Source organism: Mustelus asterias, chromosome 9, assembly GCF_964213995.1.
Source record: "Mustelus asterias chromosome 9, sMusAst1.hap1.1, whole genome shotgun sequence".
NCBI lineage: Eukaryota > Metazoa > Chordata > Chondrichthyes > Carcharhiniformes > Triakidae > Mustelus > Mustelus asterias.
The window spans coordinates 4069472-4095755 of NC_135809.1; the positions used below are offsets into that span (position 1 = coordinate 4069472).

The following is a 26284-nucleotide window of genomic DNA, read 5'->3' on the forward strand; positions in this document are numbered from 1 at the left end:
TGAAGCAGGCACACACTGTAACATTGAAGCAGGGACGCACTGTAACATTAAAGCAGGTACGCATTGTAACATTGAAGCAGGTACACACTGTAACATTGAAGCTGGTACACACTGTAACATTGAAGCAGGCACACACTGTAACATTGAAGCAGGTACGCATTGTAACATTGAAGCAGGTACACACTGTAACATTGAAGCAGGCACACACTGTAACATTGAAGCAGGTACGCATTGTAACATTGAAGCAGGTACGCACTGTAACATTGAAGCAGGTACGCACTGTAACATTGAAGCAGGTACACACTGTAACATTGAAGCAGGTACACACTGTAACATTGAAGCAGGTACACACTGTAACATTGAAGCAGGTACACACTGTAACATTGAAGCAGGTACACACTGTAACATTGAAGCAGGCACACACTGTAACATTGAAGCAGGTACGCATTGTAACATTGAAGCAGGTACACACTGTAACATTGAAGCAGGTACGCACTGTGACATTGAAGCAGGTACACACTGTAACATTGAAGCAGGTACACACTGTAACATTGAAGCAGGCACACACTGTAACATTGAAGCAGGTACGCATTGTAACATTGAAGCAGGTACACACTGTAAGATTGAAGCAGGCACACACTGTAACATTGAAGCAGGTACGCATTGTAACATTGAAGCAGGTACACACTGTAACATTGAAGCAGGTACGCACTGTAACATTGAAGCAGGCACACACTGTAACATTGAAGCAGGGACGCACTGTAACATTAAAGCAGGTACGCATTGTAACATTGAAGCAGGTACACACTGTAACATTGAAGCAGGTACACATTGTAACATTGAAGCAGGTACACATTGTGACATTGAAGCAGGTACACATTGTAACATTGAAGCAGGTACGCACTGTAACATTGAAGCAGGTACGCACTGTATCATTGAAGCAGGTACACATTGTAACTTTGGAGCAGGTACACACTGTAACATAGAAGCAGGGACGCACTGTAACATTGAAGCAGGTACGCACTGTAACATTGAAGCAGGCACACACTGTAACATTGAAGCCGGGACGCACTGTAACATTGAAGCAGGTACGCACTGTAACATTGAAGCAGGCACACACTGTAACATTGAAGCAGGGACGCACTGTAACATTGAAGCAGGTACGCACTGTAACATTGAAGCAGGGACGCACTGCAACATTGAAGCAGGTACACACTGTAACATTGAAGCAGGTACGCACTGTAACATTGAAGCAGGTACGCACTGTATCATTGAAGCAGGTACACATTGTAACTTTGGAGCAGGTACACACTGTAACATAGAAGCAGGGACGCACTGTAACATTGAAGCAGGTACGCACTGTAACATTGAAGCAGGCACACACTGTAACATTGAAGCAGGGACGCACTGTAACATTGAAGCAGGTACGCACTGTAACATTGAAGCAGGCACACACTGTAACATTGAAGCAGGGACGCACTGTAACATTGAAGCAGGTACGCACTGTAACATTGAAGCAGGTACACACTGTAACATTGAAGCAGGCACACGTTGTAACATTGAAGCAGGTACACACTGTAACATTGAAGCAGGTACACACTGTAACATTGGAGCAGGTACACACTGTAATATTGAAGCAGGTACACACTGTAACATTGGAGCAGGTACACACTGTAATATTGAAGCAGGTACACACTGTAACATTGGAGCAGGTACACACTGTAATACTGAAGCAGGTACACACTGTAACATTGAAGCAGGGACGCACTGTAACACTGGAGCAGGTACACACTGTAACATTGAAGCAGGTACGCACTGTAACATTGAAGCACGTACGCACTGTAACATTGGAGCAGGAACACACTGTAACATTGAAGCAGGTACGCACTGTAACATTGAAGCAGGGACGCACTGTAACATTGAAGCAGGTACACACTGTAACATTGAAGCAGGTACGCACTGTAACATTTTAGCAGGTACGCACTGTAACATTGAAGCAGGTACGCACTGTAACATTGAAGCAGGGACGCACTGTAACATTGAAGCAGGTACACACTGTAACATTGAAGCAGGTACACACTGTAACATTGAAGCAGGTACGCACTGTAACATTGCAGCAGGTACGCACTGTAACATTGAAGCAGGTACGCACTGTAACATTGAAGCAGGTACACACTGTAACATTGAAGCAGGTACACATTGTAACATTGAAGCAGGTACACACTGTAACATTGAAGCAGGTACACATTGTAACATTGAAGCAGGTACGCACTGTAACATTGAAGCAGGTACACATTGTAACATTGAAGCCGGTACACACTGTAACATTGAAGCAGGTACGCATTTTACCATTGAAGCAGGTACGCATTGTAACATTGAAGCAGGTACACATTGTAACATTGAAGCAGGTACGCATTGTAACATTGAAGCAGGTACGCATTGTAACATTGAAGCAGGTACGCATTGTAACATTGAAGCAGGTACGCACTGTAACATTGAAGCAGGTACACATTGTAACATTGAAGCAGGGGCGCACTGTAACATTGGAGCAGGTACGCACTGTAACATTGAAGCAGGTACACATTGTAACATTGAAGCAGGTACACACTGTAACATTGAAGCAGGTACACATTGTAACATTGGAGCAGGTACACACTGTAACATTGAAGCAGGGACGCACTGCAACATTGAAGCAGGTACACACGGTAACATTGAAGCAGGTACGCACTGTAACATTGAAGCAGGTACACATTGTTACATTGGAGCAGGTACACACTGTAACATTGAAGCAGGGACGCATTGTAACATTGAAGCAGGTACGCACTGTAACATTGGAGCAGGTACGCACTGTAACATTGAAGCAGGTACGCACTGTAACATTGAAGCAGGTACACATTTTGTAACATTGAAGCAGGAACACACTGTAACATTGAAGCAGGTACACACTGTAACATTGAAGCAGGTACGCATTGTAACATTGAAGCAGGTACACACTGTAACATTGAAGCAGGTACACACTGTAACATTGAAGCAGGTACACACTGTAACATTGAAGCAGGTACACACTGTAACATTGAAGCAGGTACACACTGTAACATTGAAGCAGGTACACATTGTAACATTGAAGCAGGTACGCACTGTAACATTGAAGCAGGTACGCACTGTAACATTGGAGCAGGTAGACATTGTAACATTGAAGCAGGTACGCACTGTAACATTGAAGCAGGTACACACTGTAACATTGAAGCAGGGACGCACTGTAACATTGGAGCAGGTACACACTGTAACATTGAAGCAGGTACACACTGTAACATTGAAGCAGGTACACATTGTAACATTGAAGCAGGTACACACTGTAACATTGAAGCAGGTACACATTGTAACATTGGAGCAGGTACACACTGTAACATTGAAGCAGGGACGCACAGGTACACACTGTAACATTGAAGCAGGTACACACTGTAACATTGAAGCAGGTACACACTGTAACATTGAAGCAGGCACACACTGTAACATTGAAGCAGGTACGCATTGTAACATTGAAGGAGGTACACACTGTAACATTGAAGCAGGTACACATTGTAACGTTGAAGCAGGCACACACTGTAACATTGAAGCAGGTACGCATTGTAACATTGAACCAGGTACGCATTGTAACATTGAAGCAGGCACACACTGTAACATTGAAGCAGGCACACACTGTAACATTGAAGCAGGTACACACTGTAACATTGAAGCAGGGACGCATTGTAACATTGAAGCAGGTACACACTGTAACATTGAAGCAGGTACGCATTGTAACATTGAAGCAGGTACGCACTGTAACATTGAAGCAGGTACACACTGTAACATTGAAGCAGGTACGCACTGTAACATTGAAGCAGGTACACACTGTAACATTGAAGCAGGTACGCACTGTAACATTGAAGCAGGTACACACTGTAACATTGAAGCAGGTACACATTGTAACATTGGAGCAGGTACACACTGTAACATTGAAGCAGGGACGCACTGTAACATTGAAGCAGGTACACACTGTAACATTGAAGCAGGTACACACTGTAACATTGAAGCAGGTACACACTGTAACATTGAAGCAGGTACACACTGTAACATTGAAGCAGGTACACATTGTAACATTGAAGCAGGTACGCACTGTAACATTGAAGCAGGTACGCACTGTAACATTGAAGCAGGTACGCACTGTAACATTGAAGCAGGTACGCACTGTAACATTGGAGCAGGTACGCACTGTAACATTGGAGCAGGTACACACTGTAATATTGAAGCAGGTACACACTGTAACATTGAAGCAGGGACGCACTGTAACACTGGAGCAGGTACACACTGTAACATTGAAGCAGGTACGCACTGTAACATTGAAGCACGTACGCACTGTAACATTGGAGCAGGAACACACTGTAACATTGAAGCAGGTACGCACTGTAACATTGAAGCAGGGACGCACTGTAACATTGAAGCAGGTACACACTGTAACATTGAAGCAGGTACGCACTGTAACATTTTAGCAGGTACGCACTGTAACATTGAAGCAGGTACGCACTGTAACATTGAAGCAGGGACGCACTGTAACATTGAAGCAGGTACACACTGTAACATTGAAGCAGGTACACACTGTAACATTGAAGCAGGTACACATTGTAACATTGAAGCAGGCACACACTGTAACATTGCAGCAGGTACGCACTGTAACATTGAAGCAGGTACGCACTGTAACATTGAAGCAGGTACACACTGTAACATTGAAGCAGGTACACATTGTAACATTGAAGCAGGTACACACTGTAACATTGAAGCAGGTACACATTGTAACATTGAAGCAGGTACGCACTGTAACATTGAAGCAGGTACACATTGTAACATTGAAGCCGGTACACACTGTAACATTGAAGCAGGTACACATTTTACCATTGAAGCAGGTACGCATTGTAACATTGAAGCAGGTACACATTGTAACATTGAAGCAGGTACACACTGTAACATTGAAGCCGGTACACACTGTAACATTGAAGCAGGTACGCATTTTACCATTGAAGCAGGTACGCATTGTAACATTGAAGCAGGTACACATTGTAACATTGAAGCAGGTACGCATTGTAACATTGGAGCAGGTACGCATTGTAACATTGAAGCAGGTACGCATTGTAACATTGAAGCAGGTACGCATTGTAACATTGAAGCAGGTACGCACTGTAACATTGAAGCAGGTACACACTGTAACATTGAAGCAGGGACGCACTGTAACATTGGAGCAGGTACGCACTGTAACATTGAAGCAGGTACACATTGTAACATTGAAGCAGGTACACACTGTAACATTGAAGCAGGTACACATTGTAACATTGGAGCAGGTACACACTGTAACATTGAAGCAGGGACGCACTGCAACATTGAAGCAGGTACACACGGTAACATTGAAGCAGGTACGCACTGTAACATTGAAGCAGGTACACATTGTTACATTGGAGCAGGTACACACTGTAACATTGAAGCAGGGACGCATTGTAACATTGAAGCAGGTACGCACTGTAACATTGGAGCAGGTACGCACTGTAACATTGAAGCAGGTACGCACTGTAACATTGAAGCAGGTACACATTTTGTAACATTGAAGCAGGAACACACTGTAACATTGAAGCAGGTACACACTGTAACATTGAAGCAGGTACGCATTGTAACATTGAAGCAGGTACACACTGTAACATTGAAGCAGGTACACACTGTAACATTGAAGCAGGTACACACTGTAACATTGAAGCAGGTACACACTGTAACATTGAAGCAGGTACACACTGTAACATTGAAGCAGGTACACATTGTAACATTGAAGCAGGTACGCACTGTAACATTGAAGCAGGTACGCACTGTAACATTGGAGCAGGTACACATTGTAACATTGAAGCAGGTACGCACTGTAACATTGGAGCAGGTACACATTGTAACATTGAAGCAGGTACTCACTGTAACATTGAAGCAGGTACACACTGTAACATTGAAGCAGGGACGCACTGTAACATTGGAGCAGGTATGCACTGTAACATTGAAGCAGGTACACACTGTAACATTGAAGCAGGTACACACTGTAACATTGAAGCAGGTACACATTGTAACATTGAAGCAGGTACACACTGTAACATTGAAGCAGGTACACATTGTAACATTGGAGCAGGTACACACTGTAACATTGAAGCAGGGACGCACAGGTACACACTGTAACATTGAAGCAGGTACACACTGTAACATTGAAGCAGGTACACACTGTAACATTGAAGCAGGCACACACTGTAACATTGAAGCAGGTACGCATTGTAACATTGAAGCAGGTACACACTGTAACATTGAAGCAGGTACACATTGTAACATTGAAGCAGGCACACACTGTAACATTGAAGCAGGTACGCATTGTAACATTGAACCAGGTACGCATTGTAACATTGAAGCAGGCACACACTGTAACATTGAAGCAGGCACACACTGTAACATTGAAGCAGGTACACACTGTAACATTGAAGCAGGTACACACTGTAACATTGAAGCAGGTACGCATTGTAACATTGAAGCAGGTACACACTGTAACATTGAAGCAGGTACGCACTGTAACATTGAAGCAGGTACACACTGTAACATTGAAGCAGGTACACACTGTAACATTGAAGCAGGTACGCATTGTAACATTGAAGCAGGTACACACTGTAACATTGAAGCAGGTACGCATTGTAACATTGAAGCAGGTACGCATTGTAACATTGAAGCAGGTACACACTGTAACATTGAAGCAGGTACACACTGTAACATTGAAGCAGGTACGCATTGTAACATTGAAGCAGGTACGCATTGTAACATTGAAGCAGGTACACACTGTAACATTGAAGCAGGTACGCACTGTAACATTGAAGCAGGTACACATTGTAACATTGGAGCAGGTACACACTGTAACATTGAAGCAGGGACGCACTGTAACATTGAAGCAGGTACGCATTGTAACATTGAAGCAGGTACACACTGTAACATTGAAGCAGGTACACACTGTAACATTGAAGCAGGTACGCATTGTAACATTGAAGCAGGTACGCATTGTAACATTGAAGCAGGTACACACTGTAACATTGAAGCAGGTACGCACTGTAACATTGAAGCAGGTACACATTGTAACATTGGAGCAGGTACACACTGTAACATTGAAGCAGGGACGCACTGTAACATTGAAGCAGGTACACACTGTAACATTGAAGCAGGTACACACTGTAACATTGAAGCAGGTACACACTGTAACATTGAAGCAGGTACACACTGTAACATTGAAGCAGGTACACATTGTAACATTGAAGCAGGTACGCACTGTAACATTGAAGCAGGTACGCACTGTAACATTGAAGCAGGTACGCACTGTAACATTGAAGCAGGTACACACTGTAACATTGAAGCAGGTACACACTGTAACATTGAAGCAGGTACACATTATAACATTGAAGCAGGTACACACTGTAACATTGAAGCAGGTACACACTGTAACATTGAAGCAGGTACACACTGTAACATTGAAGCAGGTACGCACTGTAACATTGAAGCAGGTACACACTGTAACATTGAAGCAGGTACACATTGTAACATTGAAGCAGGTACGCACTGTAACATTGAAGCAGGTACACACTGTAACATTGAAGCAGGTACACACTGTAACATTGAAGCAGGTACACACTGTAACATTGAAGCAGGTACACACTGTAACATTGAAGCAGGTACACATTGTAACATTGAAGCAGGTACGCACTGTAACATTGAAGCAGGTACGCACTGTAACATTGGAGCAGGTACACATTGTAACATTGAAGCAGGTACTCACTGTAACATTGAAGCAGGTACACACTGTAACATTGAAGCAGGTACACATTGTAACATTGAAGCAGGTACACACTGTAACATTGAAGCAGGGACGCATTGTAACATTGAAGCAGGTACACACTGTAACATTGAAGCAGGTACGCATTGTAACATTGAAGCAGGTACGCACTGTAACATTGAAGCAGGTACACACTGTAACATTGAAGCAGGCACACACTGTAACATTGAAGCATGTACGCATTGTAACATTGAAGCAGGTACACACTGTAACATTGAAGCAGGTACGCATCGTAACATTGAAGCAGGTACACACTGTAACATTGAAGCAGGTACGCATTGTAACATTGAAGCAGGTACGCACTGTAACATTGAAGCAGGTACACACTGTAACATTGAAGCAGGTACGCACTGTAACATTGAAGCATGTACACATTGTAACATTGGAGCAGGTGCACACTGTAACATTGAAGCAGGTACGCACTGTAACATTGGAGCAGGTACACACTGTAACATTGAAGCAGGTACACACTGTTACATTGAAGCAGGTACACACTGTAACATTGGAGCAGGTACACACTGTAACATTGAAGCAGGTACACATTGTAACATTGATGCAGGTACACACTGTAACATTGAAGCAGGTACACACTGTAACATTGAAGCAGGTACGCACTGTAACATTGGAGCAGGTACACACTGTAACATTGAAGCAGGTACACACTGTAACATTGAAGCAGGTACACACTGTAACATTAAAGCAGGTACACACTGTAACATTGACCTTATTTTTAAAAGTTGCTGCTTCCTCCCACAATCTCATAGCAGAGTGACCGTGTCTGCAGCAATTTCTTCAATTCAAAATCACGGTTATTAAAGTTGTGAAATTAAAGGAGAGATTTTTGTGAATTTGAGTTCCAGATACTCATGGGTACCAGAGGGTAATGGTGGCATATCGGGAATGCCACTGGACTAGTAATGCAGAGACCCAGGCTAATGTTCTGGGACAGGGCTTCAAATCCCATCACGGCAGCTGTTTGATTTGATTAATTAAATCTGGAATTGAAAAGTTAGTCTCAGGAATTGTGATTATGATAAAAATCAGCATTGATTATCGGAAAAACCCATCTGGTTCACTAATGTCCTTTAGGGAAGGAAATCTGCCGTCCTTACCCGGTCTGGCATACATGTGACTCCAGCCCCACAGCAATGTGGGTGACTCCTAACTGCCCCTTTGAAACGGCCGAGCGAGACACTCAGTTCAAGGGCAGCAAAGGGTGGCCCTGTCAGTGACATCCACATCCCATGAAATTATTAAAAAGTCGGGGGTCGGTGTTTGGCAGAAACATTAATTCTGCAAGCTTAATTTGCAAAATCCAATCTTAAAATAACCCAGCTGTTTAGAGCCTCCCAGTTCCAAATAGACAGCATTGCCTCGAATTGGCACAGATTGGGCTGACTGAGGTGAAAGTTACCTAATTTTACTTGGAAAGTTGTCGCGGATGTAAAAAGGGGACATGAAATGTTACGTCGAGGAATGAACACCTCAAGTTACCTCCGCCATTGAATTTGATTCTGGCTGAAATGCATCCCAACTTCTTTGATCTGCTTTGGTTCCACAACTCGGAGTCTACAAAAATCTATCAATCCCAGTTCTGAAATCTTCACCTGATCCCCTCAGCCTCACGGACGGCAGGGTGGCACTGCTGCCTCACAGTGCCAGGGACCCAGGTTCGATTCCCAGCTTAGGTCACTATCTGTGTGGAGTCTGCATGTTCTCCCCGTGTCTGCGTGGGTTTCCTCCAGGTGCTCCGGTTTCCTCCCACAGTCCTAAAGATGTGCTGATTAGGGCGCATCGGCCGTGCTAAATTCTCCCTCAGTGTACCCGAACAGGCGCTGGAGTGTGGCGACTAAGGGATTTTCACAGTAACTTCATTGCAGTGTAAATTATAGAAACCCTACAGTACAGAAAGAGGCCACCTGGCCCATCGAGTCTGCACCGACCACAATCCCACCCAGGCCCTACCCCCTCATCCCTCCATATTTTACCCACTAATTTTCTAACCTACGCATCTCAGGACACTAAGGGACAATTTTACCATGGCCAATTAACCTAACCCGCACATCTTTGGACTGTAGACTCTTTGGTCTGTTCGGGTACACTGAGGGAGAATTTAGCATGGCCAATGCACCTAACCAGCATGTCTTTCGGACTGTGGGAGGAAACTGGAGCACCTGGAGGAAACCCACGCAGACACAGGGAGAACGTGCAGACTCCACACAGATGGTGACCTAAGCTGGGAATCGAACCTGGGTCCCTGGCACTGTGAGCCTACTTGTGACACAAATAAATAAATAAAAATAAATAAATTTCCACCATCCTGTAACACCCGGCACATCAAAGTCTCAAGTCGTCTGCAGTGACTTCTTTATCTTCTGGAATGATTCTTTATCCAGTCAATGATTCAGTCACCGGCTGTTTTAAGATTCTGTGAAATCTTTTGGATGACTGAAGTCCACATATGCCACTGGAAAGGATTACAACAATGTGGAGGTCATGCTTATTTTAGCTTACAAGTCAAAACGAGTAGTGATGATCTAAGAGCAGCATGATTGAAGGAATTAGACGATGTTCGGGTGCTGGCTAAACTGGTGCTGCTGCTGACAGGTTTAAAAAGGTTCAGGGACCACCTGGTTTAAAATAGTGGACAGAACGATGCAGAATGGAGAAGGCCATTAAAGGGGAGTTCCCTCTAAGCCATGCTCCCCATTGGAGCAACATTTTGTACAGCTACCCTGCCTGCCATTTGCTAATATCACCCAATTGTAACTTCACACTGTGAAAGGTAAAAGGTAGGCAAAATAATTTAATTTTCTTCAAGGCAGCCAGTGTCCAAGCTGGTGCCCTGATGACCTTACCTTTGACTTCCATTTTACACTCCACCTCGTCCTCACCCAGAGCATTAACTGCTTTACAACTGTACAGCCCACCATCATACGGACTGGGTTTGCGAATTTCCAGAGTACAGACTCCTTGGTTGGAGAACATCCGATATCGTGGGTCCTTGTCGATGATCATCCTGTTCTTCATCCAACATATTGTAGGCTAAATTGGGAAAGATAGAATGAAGTGTAAAGCACTTAGAATCCCAACAGTGCAGGAGTCCCGTTTGGCAAATCTGCACTGACTCGCCAACAGAGTATCTTACTCAGGCCCTATCCCTGTAACCCCATGTATTTACCCCGCTAGTCCCCCTAACCTACACTTCTTTGGACGCCAAGGAGCAATTTAGCATGACCAATCCACGTAACCTGCACATCTTTGGAATGTGGGAGGAAATCTGAGCACCCGGAGGAAACTCATGCAGATACGGGGAGAATTCCACACAGACAGTCACCCAAAGCCAGAATTGAACCCAGGTCCCTGGTGCTGTGAGGCAGCAATGCTAACCACTGGGCCACCGTGCCACCCTTACTGTCTTACTGTCAGTTTCAATGTTAGATCTGGGCCCAGTTGTATTTCTCTGTGATATTGGCCCCAGGGTACTGGGGAGGTGGTCCTCATCTCACAGTGAGCCTGGTCGAGTAAGGACTTTGTAATGAATCAATGTGAGATGGTGGTGTTGCGGCATTGTCATTGGACTAGTAATCCAGGGACCCAGGGTAATTCTTTGGGGACCCGGGTTCAAATCCCACCATGGCAGATGCTGAAATTTGAATTCAATAAATATCTGGAATTACAAGTCTAACGATGACCTTGAAACCAGTGTCGATTATTGTAAAAACCCATCTGGTTCCCTGATGTCCTTTAGGGAAGGAAATCCACTGTTCTTACCTGGTCTGGCCTAAATGTGACTCCAGACCCACCCACTCTTAAAAATGTCCTCTGAAATGGCCTCGCAAGCCAGGGCAGTTAGGGATGGGCAATAAATGCTGGCCCAGCCAGTGACGTTCTCATCCCATGAATAAATTAAACAAATTATTGAGAATATTCAAATGCAGGAAGCTTTTGCAAACAGTCAAAATTGTTGCAAGGAAAGGCTGAAAACACGATTACTATTAAGCAAAGATGAATTATATTGCCCAATAATAGTTAGAACAATATAACATCAAAGGGATTTTTTCAGTGTGAAAAGATTGTGTCAGTACCTTGGGATTGCCCCTGACACTGCAGTTCAAGGTCGCATTGTATCCAGCCACAGCGACAGTGTTGATGAGAGGATGTGTAAACTTTGGCACCTCCTGAAAATCAAAGTCATTGTACTTGGGCGGTTTTAATGCCAAACCTACAAGAGAGAACAGCAATTACAACATGACACCCATCGGAGCTCAGGGTCAAAGTTCAGTGACATTACAGCAACAACTGGCATTTACATCGCATCTCTATACCCTTCACAGGAGCAACGTTCAAACGGAAATTTGACACTGGACCTCAAAAGGAGCTCTGACCAAAAGCTTGGTCAAAAAGGTAGGTTATAAGGAGAGTCTTAAGGAAGGAAAAGAGAGGTGGAGATCTGGAGAGGTTCAGGAAGGGAGTTCCAGAGCTCAGGATACAAAGAACAAAGAACATTACAGCACAGGAACAGGCCCTTCGGCCCTCCAAGCCTGCACCGACCATGCTGCCTGTCTGAAGTAAAACCCCCGACCCTTCTGGGAACCATATCCCTCTATTCCCATCCTATTCATGTATTTGTCCAGACTCCCCTTAAAAGTCACTATCATATCTGTTTCCACTACCTCCCCTGGCAGTGGGTTCCAGGCACCCACCACCCTCTGTGTAAAAAACCTGCCTCGTACATCTCCTTTAAACCTTGCCCCTCGCACCTTAAACCTATGCCCCCTAGTAATTGACTCTTCCACCCTGGGAAAAAGCTTTTGACTATCCACTCTGTCCATGCCCCTCATAATCTTGTAGACTTCTATCAGGTCGCCCCTCAACCTCCGTCGTTCCAGTGAGAACAAACCAAGTTTCTCCAACCTCTCCTCATAGCTAATGCCCTCCATACCAGGCAACATCCTGGTAAATCTTGTCTGTACCCTCTCCAAAGCCTCCACATCCTTCTGGTAGTGTGGCGACCAGAATTGAACACTATATTCCAAATGTGGCCTAACTAAGGTTCTAAGATCCAGGCAGCTGAAGGCACGGCGGCTAATGGTGGAGTGATGGGAATCGGGGATGTGCAAGGGACCAGATATGGAGGAGCGCAGAGATCCCAGAGAGTTGAGGGCTGGAGCAGGTTCCAGAGATAGGGAGCGGGTGTGGAGTTACCTGAAAACAAGGATGTGAATTTTAACCATTTGGGGTGTTGCCAGACTGAGGACTAATGTAGGTTAGTGAGCGCAAGGGGTTAATGGGGGAACAGGACTGAAAGGGCAGCACATTTTGGAGGTGTTTGGAGAGGGAGGAAAAGGAGATAACAGCCTTGAGAAATGGTCCAATCTGGAGGCTTTTGGGATATTGAGTGTTAGGGTCAGATATGCAATCCTCTGCGTCTAATTTAACCGGCACATGGATGTACATTTAGGCAGTTGGGCCTGAAGAAAGGTACCATGGCAATGGTTACCAAGCCATAGTAAGTAACATTATACAACAATAAGATACTCCGCAACATCCAAATGACAAAGCTTAGTGAGCAGAAATATTTGCAAATCGGTGTTCCTCATGTGATGGCATGTGGGTTTTTACACTTTGGCACAACACTGGGTTACCAAAGTAAAGATTCACCAGAATCAAGTGGTTAGATCCCATCTGAAGTGATCAGCTTCGGGCATTGGACAGTATGAGGGTATACTGGCCCTGGAGGGAGTGCCATACAGGTTCACCTGAATGATATCAGGGATAAAGAGGTGAAATTATGAGGACAGCGTGCATAAAGATGGTTAGATTTCTCTTGCATTCAAAAGGTTAAGGGGTGATCTAATCGGTGTTTAAAATAAGAAAGGGACCCATGAGTGTAGGCAGAGAGAAACTATTTTTTGCTGATTTGCGTCTTTTTTCGTGACACACTTGGGGGGTCTGCACGGCACACTATTTTGCCATGGCACGCTGGTTGGGAACCACTGCTCTGGTTGATGGTGTTCCCATGTATCTGCTGCCCTTCTCCTTCTAGTTGAGGTTGTGGGTTTGGGGGTGGGGTGATGTCAAAGGAACCTTGGTGAGGTGCTGCATCTTGGTGAATCTTGTAGATGGTACACACGGCTGCCACTGTGTGCCAGTAATGATGGCATCAATGTTCAAGGTGGCGGATGGGGTGGCAATTAAAGGCCACTTTGTCCTAGATGGTGTCGAGCTTCTTGAGTGTTGTTGGAGCTGCCACCCATCCAGGCAAGTGTGGAGTATTCCATCACACTCCTGACTTGTACCTTGTAGACAGGGGACAGGCTTTGGGAGGTCAGAAGGTGAGTTACTTTCTGCAGAATTCCCAGCCTCAGACCTGCTCTTCTGGCCACAGTATTTATATGGCTAGCCCAGTTCAGTTTCCACTCAATGGTAAACCCAAGATATGGATTCACTGATGGTAAAACACTTGGGGTGAACGGGATCAAAGGTTATGGGGAAAAAGCAGGATTAGGCTACTGAGCTGGATGATCAGCCATGCACGTAATGAATGGCGGAGCAGGCTCGAAGGGCCAAATGGCCTCCTCCTGCTCCTATCTTCTATGTTTCTATGTGAAGATTACTTGTCAGCCCAAGCCTGGATATTATCCACGACTTGTTGCATTTGAACATGGACTGCTTCAGTATTTGAGGAGTTGTGAATGGTGCTGAACATTGTGCAATCATCTGCAAAGATCCCCATTTCTGACATTATGTCGGAAAGCACGGTGGCACAGTGGTTAGCACTGCTGCTTCACAGCACCAGGGACTCGGGTTCGATTCCCGGTTTGGGTCACTGTCTGTGCGGAGCCTGCACGGTCTCCCCGTATCTGCGTGGGTTTCCCCTGGGTGCTCCGATTTCCTCCCACAGTCTGAAAGACGTGCTGGTTAGGGTGCATTGGCCGTGCTAAATTCTCCCTCAGTGTACCCGAACAGGCTCTGGTGTGTGGCGACCAAGGGATTTTCACAGTAACTTCATTGCAGTGTTAATGTAAGCCTACTTGTGACAATCAATCAATAAACAAGGAAATACATTGATGAAGCAGCTGAAGATGGGCCCCGGACACTACCCTGAGGAAATCCTCCAGCGATGGCCTGGGATGTCCTACTGTCCCTATGTTGCAACTTGTGTAGAGACTTAATAATAAGTGAGATTGGTGATTTGTCAATGTAAATATAGAATGGACAAATGATTATGATGGGAAATTCTATCTGTCAAGCGGTTGATTAATAAAAGGCAATTATCGTCTCTCCCAGACTCTGGGTAGCTTTTGCGAACTGCTTTTCCCAAAAGAGAACCTCTCTGGATGGGCCAGGGATTTGGGAGGGGTAAAATCTTCATGCCCAGAGCAATCCCTTTAACAAAATGATTAGGAAATAAATCACTGCACGAGAGCATTGAAACAGACCCTCCTTCTGAATCAGGGCGCTGTTCTTTGTTACTGTGCCGTCGTCACTCAGTCCACACATATTCTCGGAATAGACTCGGAAGTAATACTCGTTTCCGATGATGAGGTCGGATATGACGCAGTTGGTTCTGTGGTAGTGTTCGATCACTGTGAACCAATCCTAGAGAGGGAAAGGAATTATCACAACAATGAAACACGGTGTTGGCTTGTCTGTCATAGAATCATAGAATCCCGACAGTGCAGAAGGAGGCCAGTCGGCCCATCGAGTCTGCACCAACAATAATCCCACCCCAAGCCCTATCCCCACAACCCCACACATTTAACCAGCTAATCCTTCTAACCTACACATCCCAGGACACTAAGGGACAATTTAGCATGGCCAATCCAACTAACCCACACATCTTTGGAGTGTGGGAGGAAACCGGAACACCACGAGGAAATCTAGGCAGACGGGGAGAACGTGCAAACTCCACACAGACAGTGACCCAAACTGGGAATCGAACCCAGCTGTAATGCTCTGGACCCAGTAAACCTTCATGTTGAAGGACGTGCCAAAACAGGGCTCAGCTTACAGATACCAGTCTAGAATCATAGAATGGTGCAGCATTAAAGCAGACCATTCGATCCATCATGCCTATGCTGGCTCTTTGCAAGATCTGTCCAATTAATCCCAGTATGGTTCTATCCCCATTGACTTTTATTCCTCATTGCAACATTCATCCAATTCCCTTTCGAAAGTTACCATTGAATCTGTTTCCTTTTCATTCGGCATATTCCAGATTATTATAATTGCCGGGTCATTTTCTTTCTCATTTGCCCTGTATATATCTGGCAATATTTTAACCCACGTCCCCTGGTTGCCGACCCTCTTGGTACTGGAAACAGTGGGCGGGATTCTCTGGCTGCCCGCGCACGTCCCAAGACTGGAAATTCCCATCTGAGCTCAATGGATCTTTAAACTGTCTGCTGAATTTTCCATCTCACCCGCTATGATTCCCCCGGCGGGGGAGATGGGAGAATCTTGGCCAGTTTCTCTCCATCACGGAATGGTGGCACAGTGGTTAGCGCTGCTGCCTCACAGCGCCAGGGACCCAGGTTCGATTCCTGGCTTGAGTCACTGTCTGTGTGGAGTCTGCACGTTCTCCTCATGTCTGCGTGGGTTTCCTCCGGGTGCTCCAGCTTCCTCCCACAGTCCGAAAGACGTGCTGGTTAGGTACATTGACCGTACTAAATTCCCCCCTCAGAGTACCAAAACAGGCACCAGAATGTGGCGACTAGGGGATTTTCACAGTAACTTCATTGCAGTGTTAATGTAAGCCTTACATGTGACACTAATAAATAAACTTTACTTTATCTACTTTGTCAAAACACTTTATAATTTTGGTTGCCTCCGTTAAATTTCTCCTTAATCCTCTTTGCTCTGAGGAGAACAATCTCAGCTTCTCCAATCTCTCCACATTCACTGAAACCATTGTAGTGAATCTCGTACACATTCTCTCAAAGAGTTTGACATCTGTAATAGGGAATGAATGAACTGCAGTAGGGAAAGCCCAGGGAGTGTGGGTTGAAGCAGGAGAGGAGTGGATGGAAAGGGTTAAACAGACCGCACTGTAGTATCCACACTCACTGCATGCAGACAGGACAAAATACAAATAAATACATCTCAGATGGCACTAAAACAGTCACACCCCAAGTGGGCTTGTTCCAAGGTTACAGCAACCATAACAGAATTGATATCACTTAGCAAGGCTCCAAAAGGTCGAGAGGAACCATTGTGCCTCTGAAAAACTAATCAAGTATCTGGGAAATGGGAACTATTAACATCTCATTGAAATCAGTTTGACAAACACAACGTTTTGCTATTGTAAACAGGTAGACTGGAGATGTCCAGAATATGATTAAAAGCTAAAGCACGCAAGACAATGAAACTGTATAATGTAATCAAAAACAAAACTATAACCAATTCAAAGTAACAATGCGATGACCTGATGTAAATGATCGAGAGAGAGTGGCAAAGAGAGAGTGACAGAGAGAAAGAGAGAGAGAGACAGAGAGAGACAGAGACAGAGGGAGAGAGACAGAGAGAGGCAGTTACAGATTGAATGACAGAAAGAGAGAGAGAGTGACAAAGAGAGAATGATGGAGAGACAGAGAGAGAGAGAGAGAGGGGGACAGAGACAGAGACAGAGACAGAGAGAGACAGAGACAGAGAGACAGAGACAGAGACAGAGAGACACTTACAGATTGAATGACAGAGAGAAAGTGACAAAGAGAGAGTGATGGAGAGAGAGAGAGAGACAGAGAGAGGGACAGAGAGAGAGTTACTGAGAGACAGAGTGACAGCGAGAGAGAGACATAGAGGGAGAGAGTTACTGAGAGAGTGACAGAGTATGACAGAAAGAGAGAAAGAAAGAGAAACAGAGAGGAATAGATAGAAAGTCAGAGAGAGACAGAGTGAGAGTGACAGCGAAAGAGACAGAGTGAGAGGCAGAGAGAGTTAGCTCTCATTTCACACTTACCATGGTCTTTTTATCAGCTTTTTGAATTGTGTATCCTGTAATGGCAGCATTCCCATTATCCTTTGGTAGTGACCATTCCAAAGCTACATTAGTGTCCCAAACCTCGACAATTTTCACAACCATTGGTGGACCAGGTTTCTCTGTGGAAAAATCACTAAATATAACCTTTTCTCTTCTGTTTTGGTAATCACACATTTCCCACTTGTAGTTTTATCTCTGCCAGAATTTCCCCATTCTCCTGCCTCCCTTCAGCTGTGATTCTTATCCATTGTCACAGCCACTAATAAACATCAGAATACAATTCACTAAATGATAAGCACGCTTTTCCACCCTGGAGATTTCCTCTAACTTCTGGCATCGGATCTCCGAGACATAGGCTATCTGCCATCAGTGATCTAAGATAAAGCCTATATCCATCTCAAGCCGGGTTCCCACCCTATATTCTTATTATTCATTCACAGGAACTGGGGATCATTGGGAAGGCCAGCATCTGTTGCCCATGTTATGTCGAATTACCCTTGCCCCTTAGTGTGGATTAGATGGATTAGCCATGGTAAATACGTGGGGTTACGGGGATAAGGCGGAGGAAGGGTCTGGGTAGGATGCTCATTTGGAGAGGCGTCTTTCTGCACTGTAAGGATCCTCTGGTTCTTAGAGCCCAAACAATGCAGAAACCTTCATAAAGGCAGTTTAAATATCTTCACTAGACCAGGAAAAGATGTTTCCCAGACCCGATCCTCTGCCTTGTATTGTGGGGTAACTACAAGCTGGCTTTGACTTACAGATTTACCTAATTTGCATGTTGTTTGGGAAGGAATTTAGGGATTGTAGATATAGAACATAGAACATAGAAAGTCACAGCACAAACAGGCCCTTCGGCCCACAAGTTGCGCCGATCACATCCCCACTTCTAGGCCTATCTATAGCCCTCAATCCCATTAAATCCCATGTACTCATCCAGAAGTCTCTTAAAAGACCCCAACGAGTTTGCCTCCACCACCACCGACGTCAGCCGATTCCACTCACCCACCATATATTTTGGAACAAGGGGTAATTTCCATACACACTGTGTGCTTAGTGCTACTTAATTAGAGTCATAGAGTCATAGAGGTATACAGCATGGAAACAGGCCCTTCGGCCCAACTTGTCCATGCTGCCCTTTTTTTTAAACCCCTAAGCTAATCCTAATGGCCTGCATTTGGCCCATATCCCTCTATACCCATCTTACCCATGTAACTATCTAAATGCTTTTTAAAAGACAAAATTGTACCCGCCTCTACTACTACCTCTGGCAGCTTGTTCCAGACACTCACCACCCTCTGTGTGAAAAAATTGCCCCTCTGGACACTTTTGTGTCTCTCCCCTCTCACCTTAAACCTGTGCCCTCTAGTTTTAGACTCCCCTACCTTTGGGAAAAGATATTGTCTATCTAGCTGATCTGTGCCCCTCATTATTTTATAGACCTCTATAAGATCACCTCTCAGCCTCCTACGCTCCAGAGAAAAAAGTTCCAGTCTATCCAGTCTCTCCTGATAACTCAAACCATTAAGTCTTGGTAGCATTCTAGTAAATCTTTTCTGCACTCTTTCTAGTTTAATAATATCTTTTCTATAATAGGGTGATCAGAACTGTACACAGTATTCCAAGTGTGGCCTTGCCAATGTCTTGTACAACTTCAACAAGACGTCCCAACTCCTGTATTCAATGTTCTGACCGATGAAACCAAGCATGCCGAATGCCTTCTTCACCACTCTGTCCACCTGTGACTCCACTTTCAAGGAGCTATGAACATGTACCCTGAGATCTCTTTGTTCTGTAACTCTCCCCAGTGTCCTACCATTAACTGAGTAAGTCCTGCCCTGGTTCAATCTACCAAAATGCATCACCTCGCATTTGTCTAAATTAAACTCCATCTGCCATTCGTCAGCCCACTGGCCCAATTGATCAAGATCCCATTGCAATCTGAGATAACCTTCTTCACTGTCCACTATGCCACCAATCTTGGTGTCATCTGCAAACTTACTAACCATGCCTCTTATATTCTCATCCAAATCATTAATATAAATGACAAATAACAGTGGATCCAGCACTGATCGTTGAGGCACACCACTGGCCATGGGCCTCCAGTTTGAAAAACAACTGTCTACCACCACCCTCTGTCTCTTCTTTAATTTAATAAATAGTCTTTAGTAATTGTTACACAATGACTGGGCTGGTTATTCTCACTGGGAGTTTCACGTGAGTCCTCACACATTCCAAAAGCAACTATACACCAACACGAACCAATGTTTCAATTTGGGACACCCTCGCAGATAATGGGGTCAATTCTCCCAGCACACTGCGCAGCGGCCGGGAAACTCTAGTGGAGGCCATTTAGTGGGTTCCCATTGGGCACTAGGGCTTCCGCGAGTCTCCGACAGCTGGATTTCCGGTGACGTCAGCTCCACGCCAGAAATCGACGTAGAGTTGCATAATTTATTTAAATCCTAATTTGAATCTATTTTACATATAATTAGTGGGCCGGGAGACTTCAGTCCCAGGCCCGTTATAGTCTCCACCCCCGCCAGGAGTGGTTCACTCCAGTGAGGTTTACAATAGCTCCCCACTTGTGGGGAGCTGGCAGCCTGATCCTACTGGAATGAAGGGGGGGCCATTGAAGGCCCCCCAGAGAGTTGGGAGTAAGGGAGGCATTGCCAGCTTGGCATTGCCAGCTTGGCCCCCTAGCACTGCCCAAAGGGCAAAGTGCCAATGCCCAGGGGGCACCTTAGCATTGTCCACCAGGCATAGGGCAGTGCCAAGGGAGCAGGGCCTCTTGGGGGGGGAGGGGGGGGGCAGGTGATCGGTGGGCGTGGGGGTTTCTGCTGCCACTCTGCACTCGGCAGTGACAGAGGGAGGGAGGCCAGCGATTGGGGTTGGCCATTGGGATGAGGGGAGAGGGGTTGGCCTGCCAGTGTTGGGGTCAGGGCTACCGGTGGTGTGTGCTGGGGAAATAGAGACAGGCCAGGGGAGGGGGTGGTCGAGACTGGCCCAGGCACATCCTGGAGGCCAGTGATTGGGGCGTGGGGGGGGGGGGGGTTCAGAGGGGCAGTGATGTGAGGGTCGTGGCGCTGGCCTGCGATCAAGCTGGCCAGTGATCGGGAGGCCGGCAGTGTGGGGCTATTGCGTATGCGCCGATTGCGGCGCTGAGAGATTGGCACATACGCAATGGCCCGCTCAGCGCTACGCTGCCGGCCTCTCCAGCGGGAATAGGCCCCGTCCACTGATTTTTCACATGAATCACGCTTGTGCACTCGGCAGTGTGCAGAGTGTGGGAAATTCATTTGGAAAATCCTGCTGAAAAAACCAACGGAATTTACTCCAGTTTTTAAACAAATTCGACAATTTGAATTGTTTTGGGGGAATCGCCCCCAGCATCAGCGTGGTCCCATCAGGAGAGAAGCAAGCTGGGGGCTTCTGATTGGGAAGCAGCAATGGTTCCCACTAAAGCAAAGGCTGGAGCAGCAATGCACTGAATATTGGGCCACAAGAGGCTCAGAGAAACCACGACATGAGCTTCCGGTAGCATTAATATTGCTTGACCCCAAACTCAATCACTTCGACACAACCCTGCCAATTCTTTTCCATTGATCAGAAAAATCACAGGTTTGCCTGGCTGTGCCTTGCTCTGACTCACAGTGAACGTACCAACGATTTGAATGACTATTGTGGCTTTGTCCTGAATCTTGTCCACCTGGACTGTCAGCTCATAGTTGCCCGAGTGTTTGCGTTCCGTCTTGCGAATGAACAGCACTGTGTCAGTGTCAGTGTTGCGAATGTTGACTGTATTTGAATCCAAAGGTTCTCCATCCTTTGTCCAGATGACCTTTGGCCTAGGTTTGCCCTGGTAAAGAGAAAGGTTAATGGTAATAACGATGCATTATCCAACCCTGATTCATCAACCATTGGACAGCGATGGGTAGGATCAGCTCCTGCGCAATGTGACTGCTGGAAGGTTATAACACAAAAAGCAGGAACTTGGGGCTTTTCAAAGCTCAGGGCCAGCTCTTCGCAGTTCATGAAGTATGTCTACAATGTTGTCATGCAGGAAACTTGGCTGCCAATCTACACTCAGCAAGATCCCATAAACAGCAATAACTAGATATCTGTTTCCCGTGATATTGGCTGACGGATAAATTTTAGCCAGGGCTAAAATTCTCTCAGTTTTCCCTTCCCTGTGTGCAGTTTATTTGTTGGACTGTGTGGAACTTTAAGATTATTGCGCAGTTGCATCTTAAAGAAGACTTTGGTTGCATGCAGCCGGTTGCCCACACGGTTAACTTTCAATTTGACATGCAGATGTGCACTTGTGCAGCTGACAGGGAACATCTTACCCAAGATACTGGGGAGAACTCCCCTACTCTCCTCCAAACAGCACCTCTCAGGCGGCCAAGGAAATTTGGCCTGTCAGCTACCATTCTCAGCAACGTTTACAGATGCACCATAGAAAGCATTCTTTCTGGTTGTATCACAGCTTGGTATGGCACCTGCTCTGCCCAAGACTGCAAGGAACTACAAAAGGTCATGAATGAAGCCCAATCCATCACGCCAACCAGCCTCCTATCCATTGATTCTGTCTACACTTCCCGCTGCCTTGGCAAAGCAGCAACATAATCAAGGACTCCACGCACCTGGACATTCTCTCTTCCACCTTCTTCCATCGGGAAAAAGATACACAAGTCTGAGGTCACGTATCACCCAACTCAAGAACAGTTTCTTCCCTGCTGCCATCCATCAGACTGTTGAATAGACTTACCTTGCATTAAGTTGATCTTTCTCGACACCCTAGCTATGACTGTAACACTACATTCTGCACTCTCTCCTTTTCTTCTCCCCTATGTACTCTATGAATGGTATGCTTTGTTTGTATAGCGTGCAAGAAACAATACTTTTCACTATATCCCAATACACTTGACAACAATAAATCAAATCAATCACCAGGGATATCATTCCCTACCTGGAAAGGAATCATGAGATTGAGCGACTCGCCAACTTTGCGAATGTAAGTTTGTTTCAACTGCCGTGGGAGACGGATCTTTGGGGGTACTGAAACAGATCAATGATCGAGAAATTAGCAACTTATAATAACATCTGTGTGTGTGAGGAACACACGCACACACACCACACACACACGTGCACACACATGCACACATGCATACATGCACACACACATGCACATACGCACACGCACGCGCACACATACACACACATGCACACACACACACACGCGGACACCCACACACATTCATGTACACATGCACACACTATAGAATCCCTAAAATGCAAAAGGAGGCCATTTGGCCCATTGAGTCTGCACTAAGTCTCCGAAAGTGCATCTTACCCAGGCCTAACCTGCACACTTACCACGGCCAATGCACCTAACCCGCACATCTTTGGACTGTGGGAGGAAACCGGAGCACCCGGAGGAAATCCACGCAGACACGGGGTGAACGTGCAAACTCCGCACAGTCACCCGAATTGAACCCGGATCCCTGACACTGTGAGGCAGCAGTGCTAACCACTGTGCCTACAGGCACACACACAAAACACAAAAGCAAACACGAACACACAGGCACAACACATGCATGAAGACAGACATACACAAACACTCTTGGAAAATGAGAAAAATTCACATAAATGTACATATGCGGACATCTAAATACACTCTCAGAGATGTGCAACATATAGCATGATCATCCCCTTCCATGCTCAGTGGCTGCTGGTTCACACACCTCCAACAGCCACGGCGACACCAAAAGATACTGGTCAGGTTCCCCCAGCCCAGGAAGCCTCACTTGTTTCATGGAATCTCCTCCTCATTGGAGGTTGGGTTCACCCTTGGCATTGGCCCCAAGCTTAGCTAAAGGTCGCTGATTGACTGACAGACAGAAAGAGCTGCTCACCCACAACCTCTTTGATGAGAATGGCTGTTGTCATACAGATGGGGGCGCTTTCCCCAGCCACATTCACCGCCTTCACCCTCACGTAGATTTTCTCCCCGGTTGGGAGGCCATTGATTGTGTATTTGGTTTTATCGGTCAGCTCAGTGTTGGACTGAATCCACTCGTTTGCTGTGTTTGAAACAAAAAAATAGAAAAATAAATCTCTGTTCGGCAGAATAAAAACTGATTAAATAAATTGAGCAACCTCATGTCAGGAAGGATGTACTGGCTGCGGGGAGAGTGCAGCACAGATTCACCAGGAATATAGCGTGCTCAGAGAGTTAAATATTACAGCCAGTTTGCACAGCGCAGGCTCCCCATGAGTACAGAAGTAATGATTAATTGAACTGTTTAAGATTTGATTTGATTTATTATTGTCACATGTATTAGTATACAGTGAAAAGTATTGTTTCTTGCGTGCTATACAGACAAAGCATACCGTTCATAGAGAAGGAAAGGAGAGAGTGCAGAATGTAGCATTACAGTCATAGCCAGGGTGTAGAGAAAGATCAACTTAATGAGAAAGTTTAAAAGAGTTAGAGTGAAGTTTTAGAAGCATAGACCGAGAGTAGGAGGTAGAATTAGAAGGTATGCTGGGCACAGCTCACAAGAAGTTGCCTCGCACTGGCGCCAACTTGGGAAAAAACAAAAGATTAAAGGAGTTCATGGGGGTAAACATCGAAACATAGAAACCAGGAGCAGGAGGAGGCCATTCAGCCCTTCGAGCCTGCTCCACCATTCATTATGATCGAGGTAGATAGAGATAAACTATTTCCTTTGATGGCACAAATCCAGGGTGAGGGGGCAGATAATTGGTTATTTGATTTATTCAAAATAAGAATAAGGCGACAGAATAAAATTAGAGATAAATAAATGCCAGGACAAAATTAGAGTCAGTTTCAAAACTAAGGTAGATAGACTTTTGTCGAGGGTTATGAGACATAGAAACTGGGAGAGTAAATGGAGTGAAGCTGCAGATCAGTCATGGTGTAAATGAATGATAGAACATGCCTGAGGGGCTGATTGGCCCCCTCCTGTTCCTCTGAGAAGGTTTTAATTCTATGTGGTTAGGATCCTAAGCGGGAAGACTGGCTGGCAAAAACAAAGTTCTTCACCTACAGTGAGATTATTCTCAGCTGCTTTGATGTAGGTAAATATGACAGCAATTTTGTGCATAGCAAGATCCCACAAACAGCTGGAAGATGAGCAGGCAGTTGCTTCAGCTTTGACGTGGTTGGTTATAGGAATAATGTTACGCCAATGAACTTCCACACATTATCTTCAAATAAAGCTACGTGATCTTCTACACCTTCCTGTCTGAGGCCTTGATGACAGTTTGTGAACTCTGAGAATGTGGCTCCTCTGCACTGACACTGAACAGTGAATTAGTCTTATCGTTGTTAAGAAAACAAAGGTAGTTTAAAGGGATTTGTACTTATTTTGGTCAACATTAGAAATAAGTTATAATTTTTAAGTGTGTTTAATTTAATGTTTCTGTACCTGCAAGAGTAAACCTATAGTTAGATTCATGCTGGACAAAGGTGTTTGTATGTATTGGGGTTGGTTTCAATTACAACTGTGTTTCTGTTATGCTTAGAGAGGGTTACGGCACGAGGAATGAATAGTAGTAGCAGTAGTTGCTTAGCAACTGGAAGTCCTTGTACGGTAGGAAATCTTTTAAGTTTTAGTTTCAGCTGGATATATTGCAGTTGGAGACAGAACACCAGGGAGTGAACATCTCTCAGCTCTGCCAGAAGAAAGACTGGACAGAACAAGGGAGACGCAAAGTGGTAGATGATCAAAAGAACCAGCTACAGTCCAGATAACTAGGAAATTGAGACAGAGAAAATATCTTGAGACAACCGAAGCTAAGAGAACAGAGATCAAGGATTGTTCAGGAGAATCGATTAAAGAGTAAATCAAGTGATCTGAGTTCGTGAGACAATTGCAGTAACCAGATTTAAAATGGGACAGCAGACTTCAGAGGTAAATCAAACATTTGATGCCATTTTCCCAGAGCCTGGGAATTAAAGCAATCATGAACACTTTGTATAACAGTCAAAACAAGAAAACCATAAAGGGGCTGGTGTGAAACCTGGACTGGATTCACTGTTAAAAGTGGAGTGGAAGCTTTGCTTAAAAGAGACATTTGGAAAACCTGGATTGGATCTCAGAATGCAAACTGTTGAGGGAATGCATTATTGTGAGAGAAGATTTTAGAGCGTATTTTTAGGAAAGATGTTTGGAAACTGTCATTTGACAATCATCTGAGGAGAAATCCACAGTCACTAACTTGGGTTCAGAGCGGAGTGTGTGTATTTGACCACAATCATCTTGTGTGCTTAAAAGGGACTTTGTGTTAATGAGACCATTGTATCTTAAAATGTACATTGTAATCCATGGTAAGAAGTCTCACAACAC

The 26284-nt window shown here is 45.1% G+C and overlaps 1 protein-coding gene across 7 annotated transcripts in view; it reads right to left on the bottom strand.

Moving 5' to 3' along the window:
- mybpc1 (myosin binding protein C1) overlaps window positions 1–26284 on the bottom strand; it is a 134430-nt gene that overhangs the window by 26358 nt on the left and 81788 nt on the right. For all 7 annotated transcript variants that reach the window (XM_078219537.1, XM_078219536.1, XM_078219533.1 and 4 more), the window contains 7 exons: window positions 23825–23992; window positions 22879–22967; window positions 21570–21765; window positions 17886–18025; window positions 15367–15526; window positions 12010–12146; window positions 10780–10966 (listed from right to left, as the gene is read on the bottom strand). In XM_078219537.1, coding sequence (XP_078075663.1) covers window positions 10780–10966; window positions 12010–12146; window positions 15367–15526; window positions 17886–18025; window positions 21570–21765; window positions 22879–22967; window positions 23825–23992 — 1077 coding nt within the window. The remainder of the gene's footprint in view (window positions 1–10779; window positions 10967–12009; window positions 12147–15366; window positions 15527–17885; window positions 18026–21569; window positions 21766–22878; window positions 22968–23824; window positions 23993–26284) is intronic.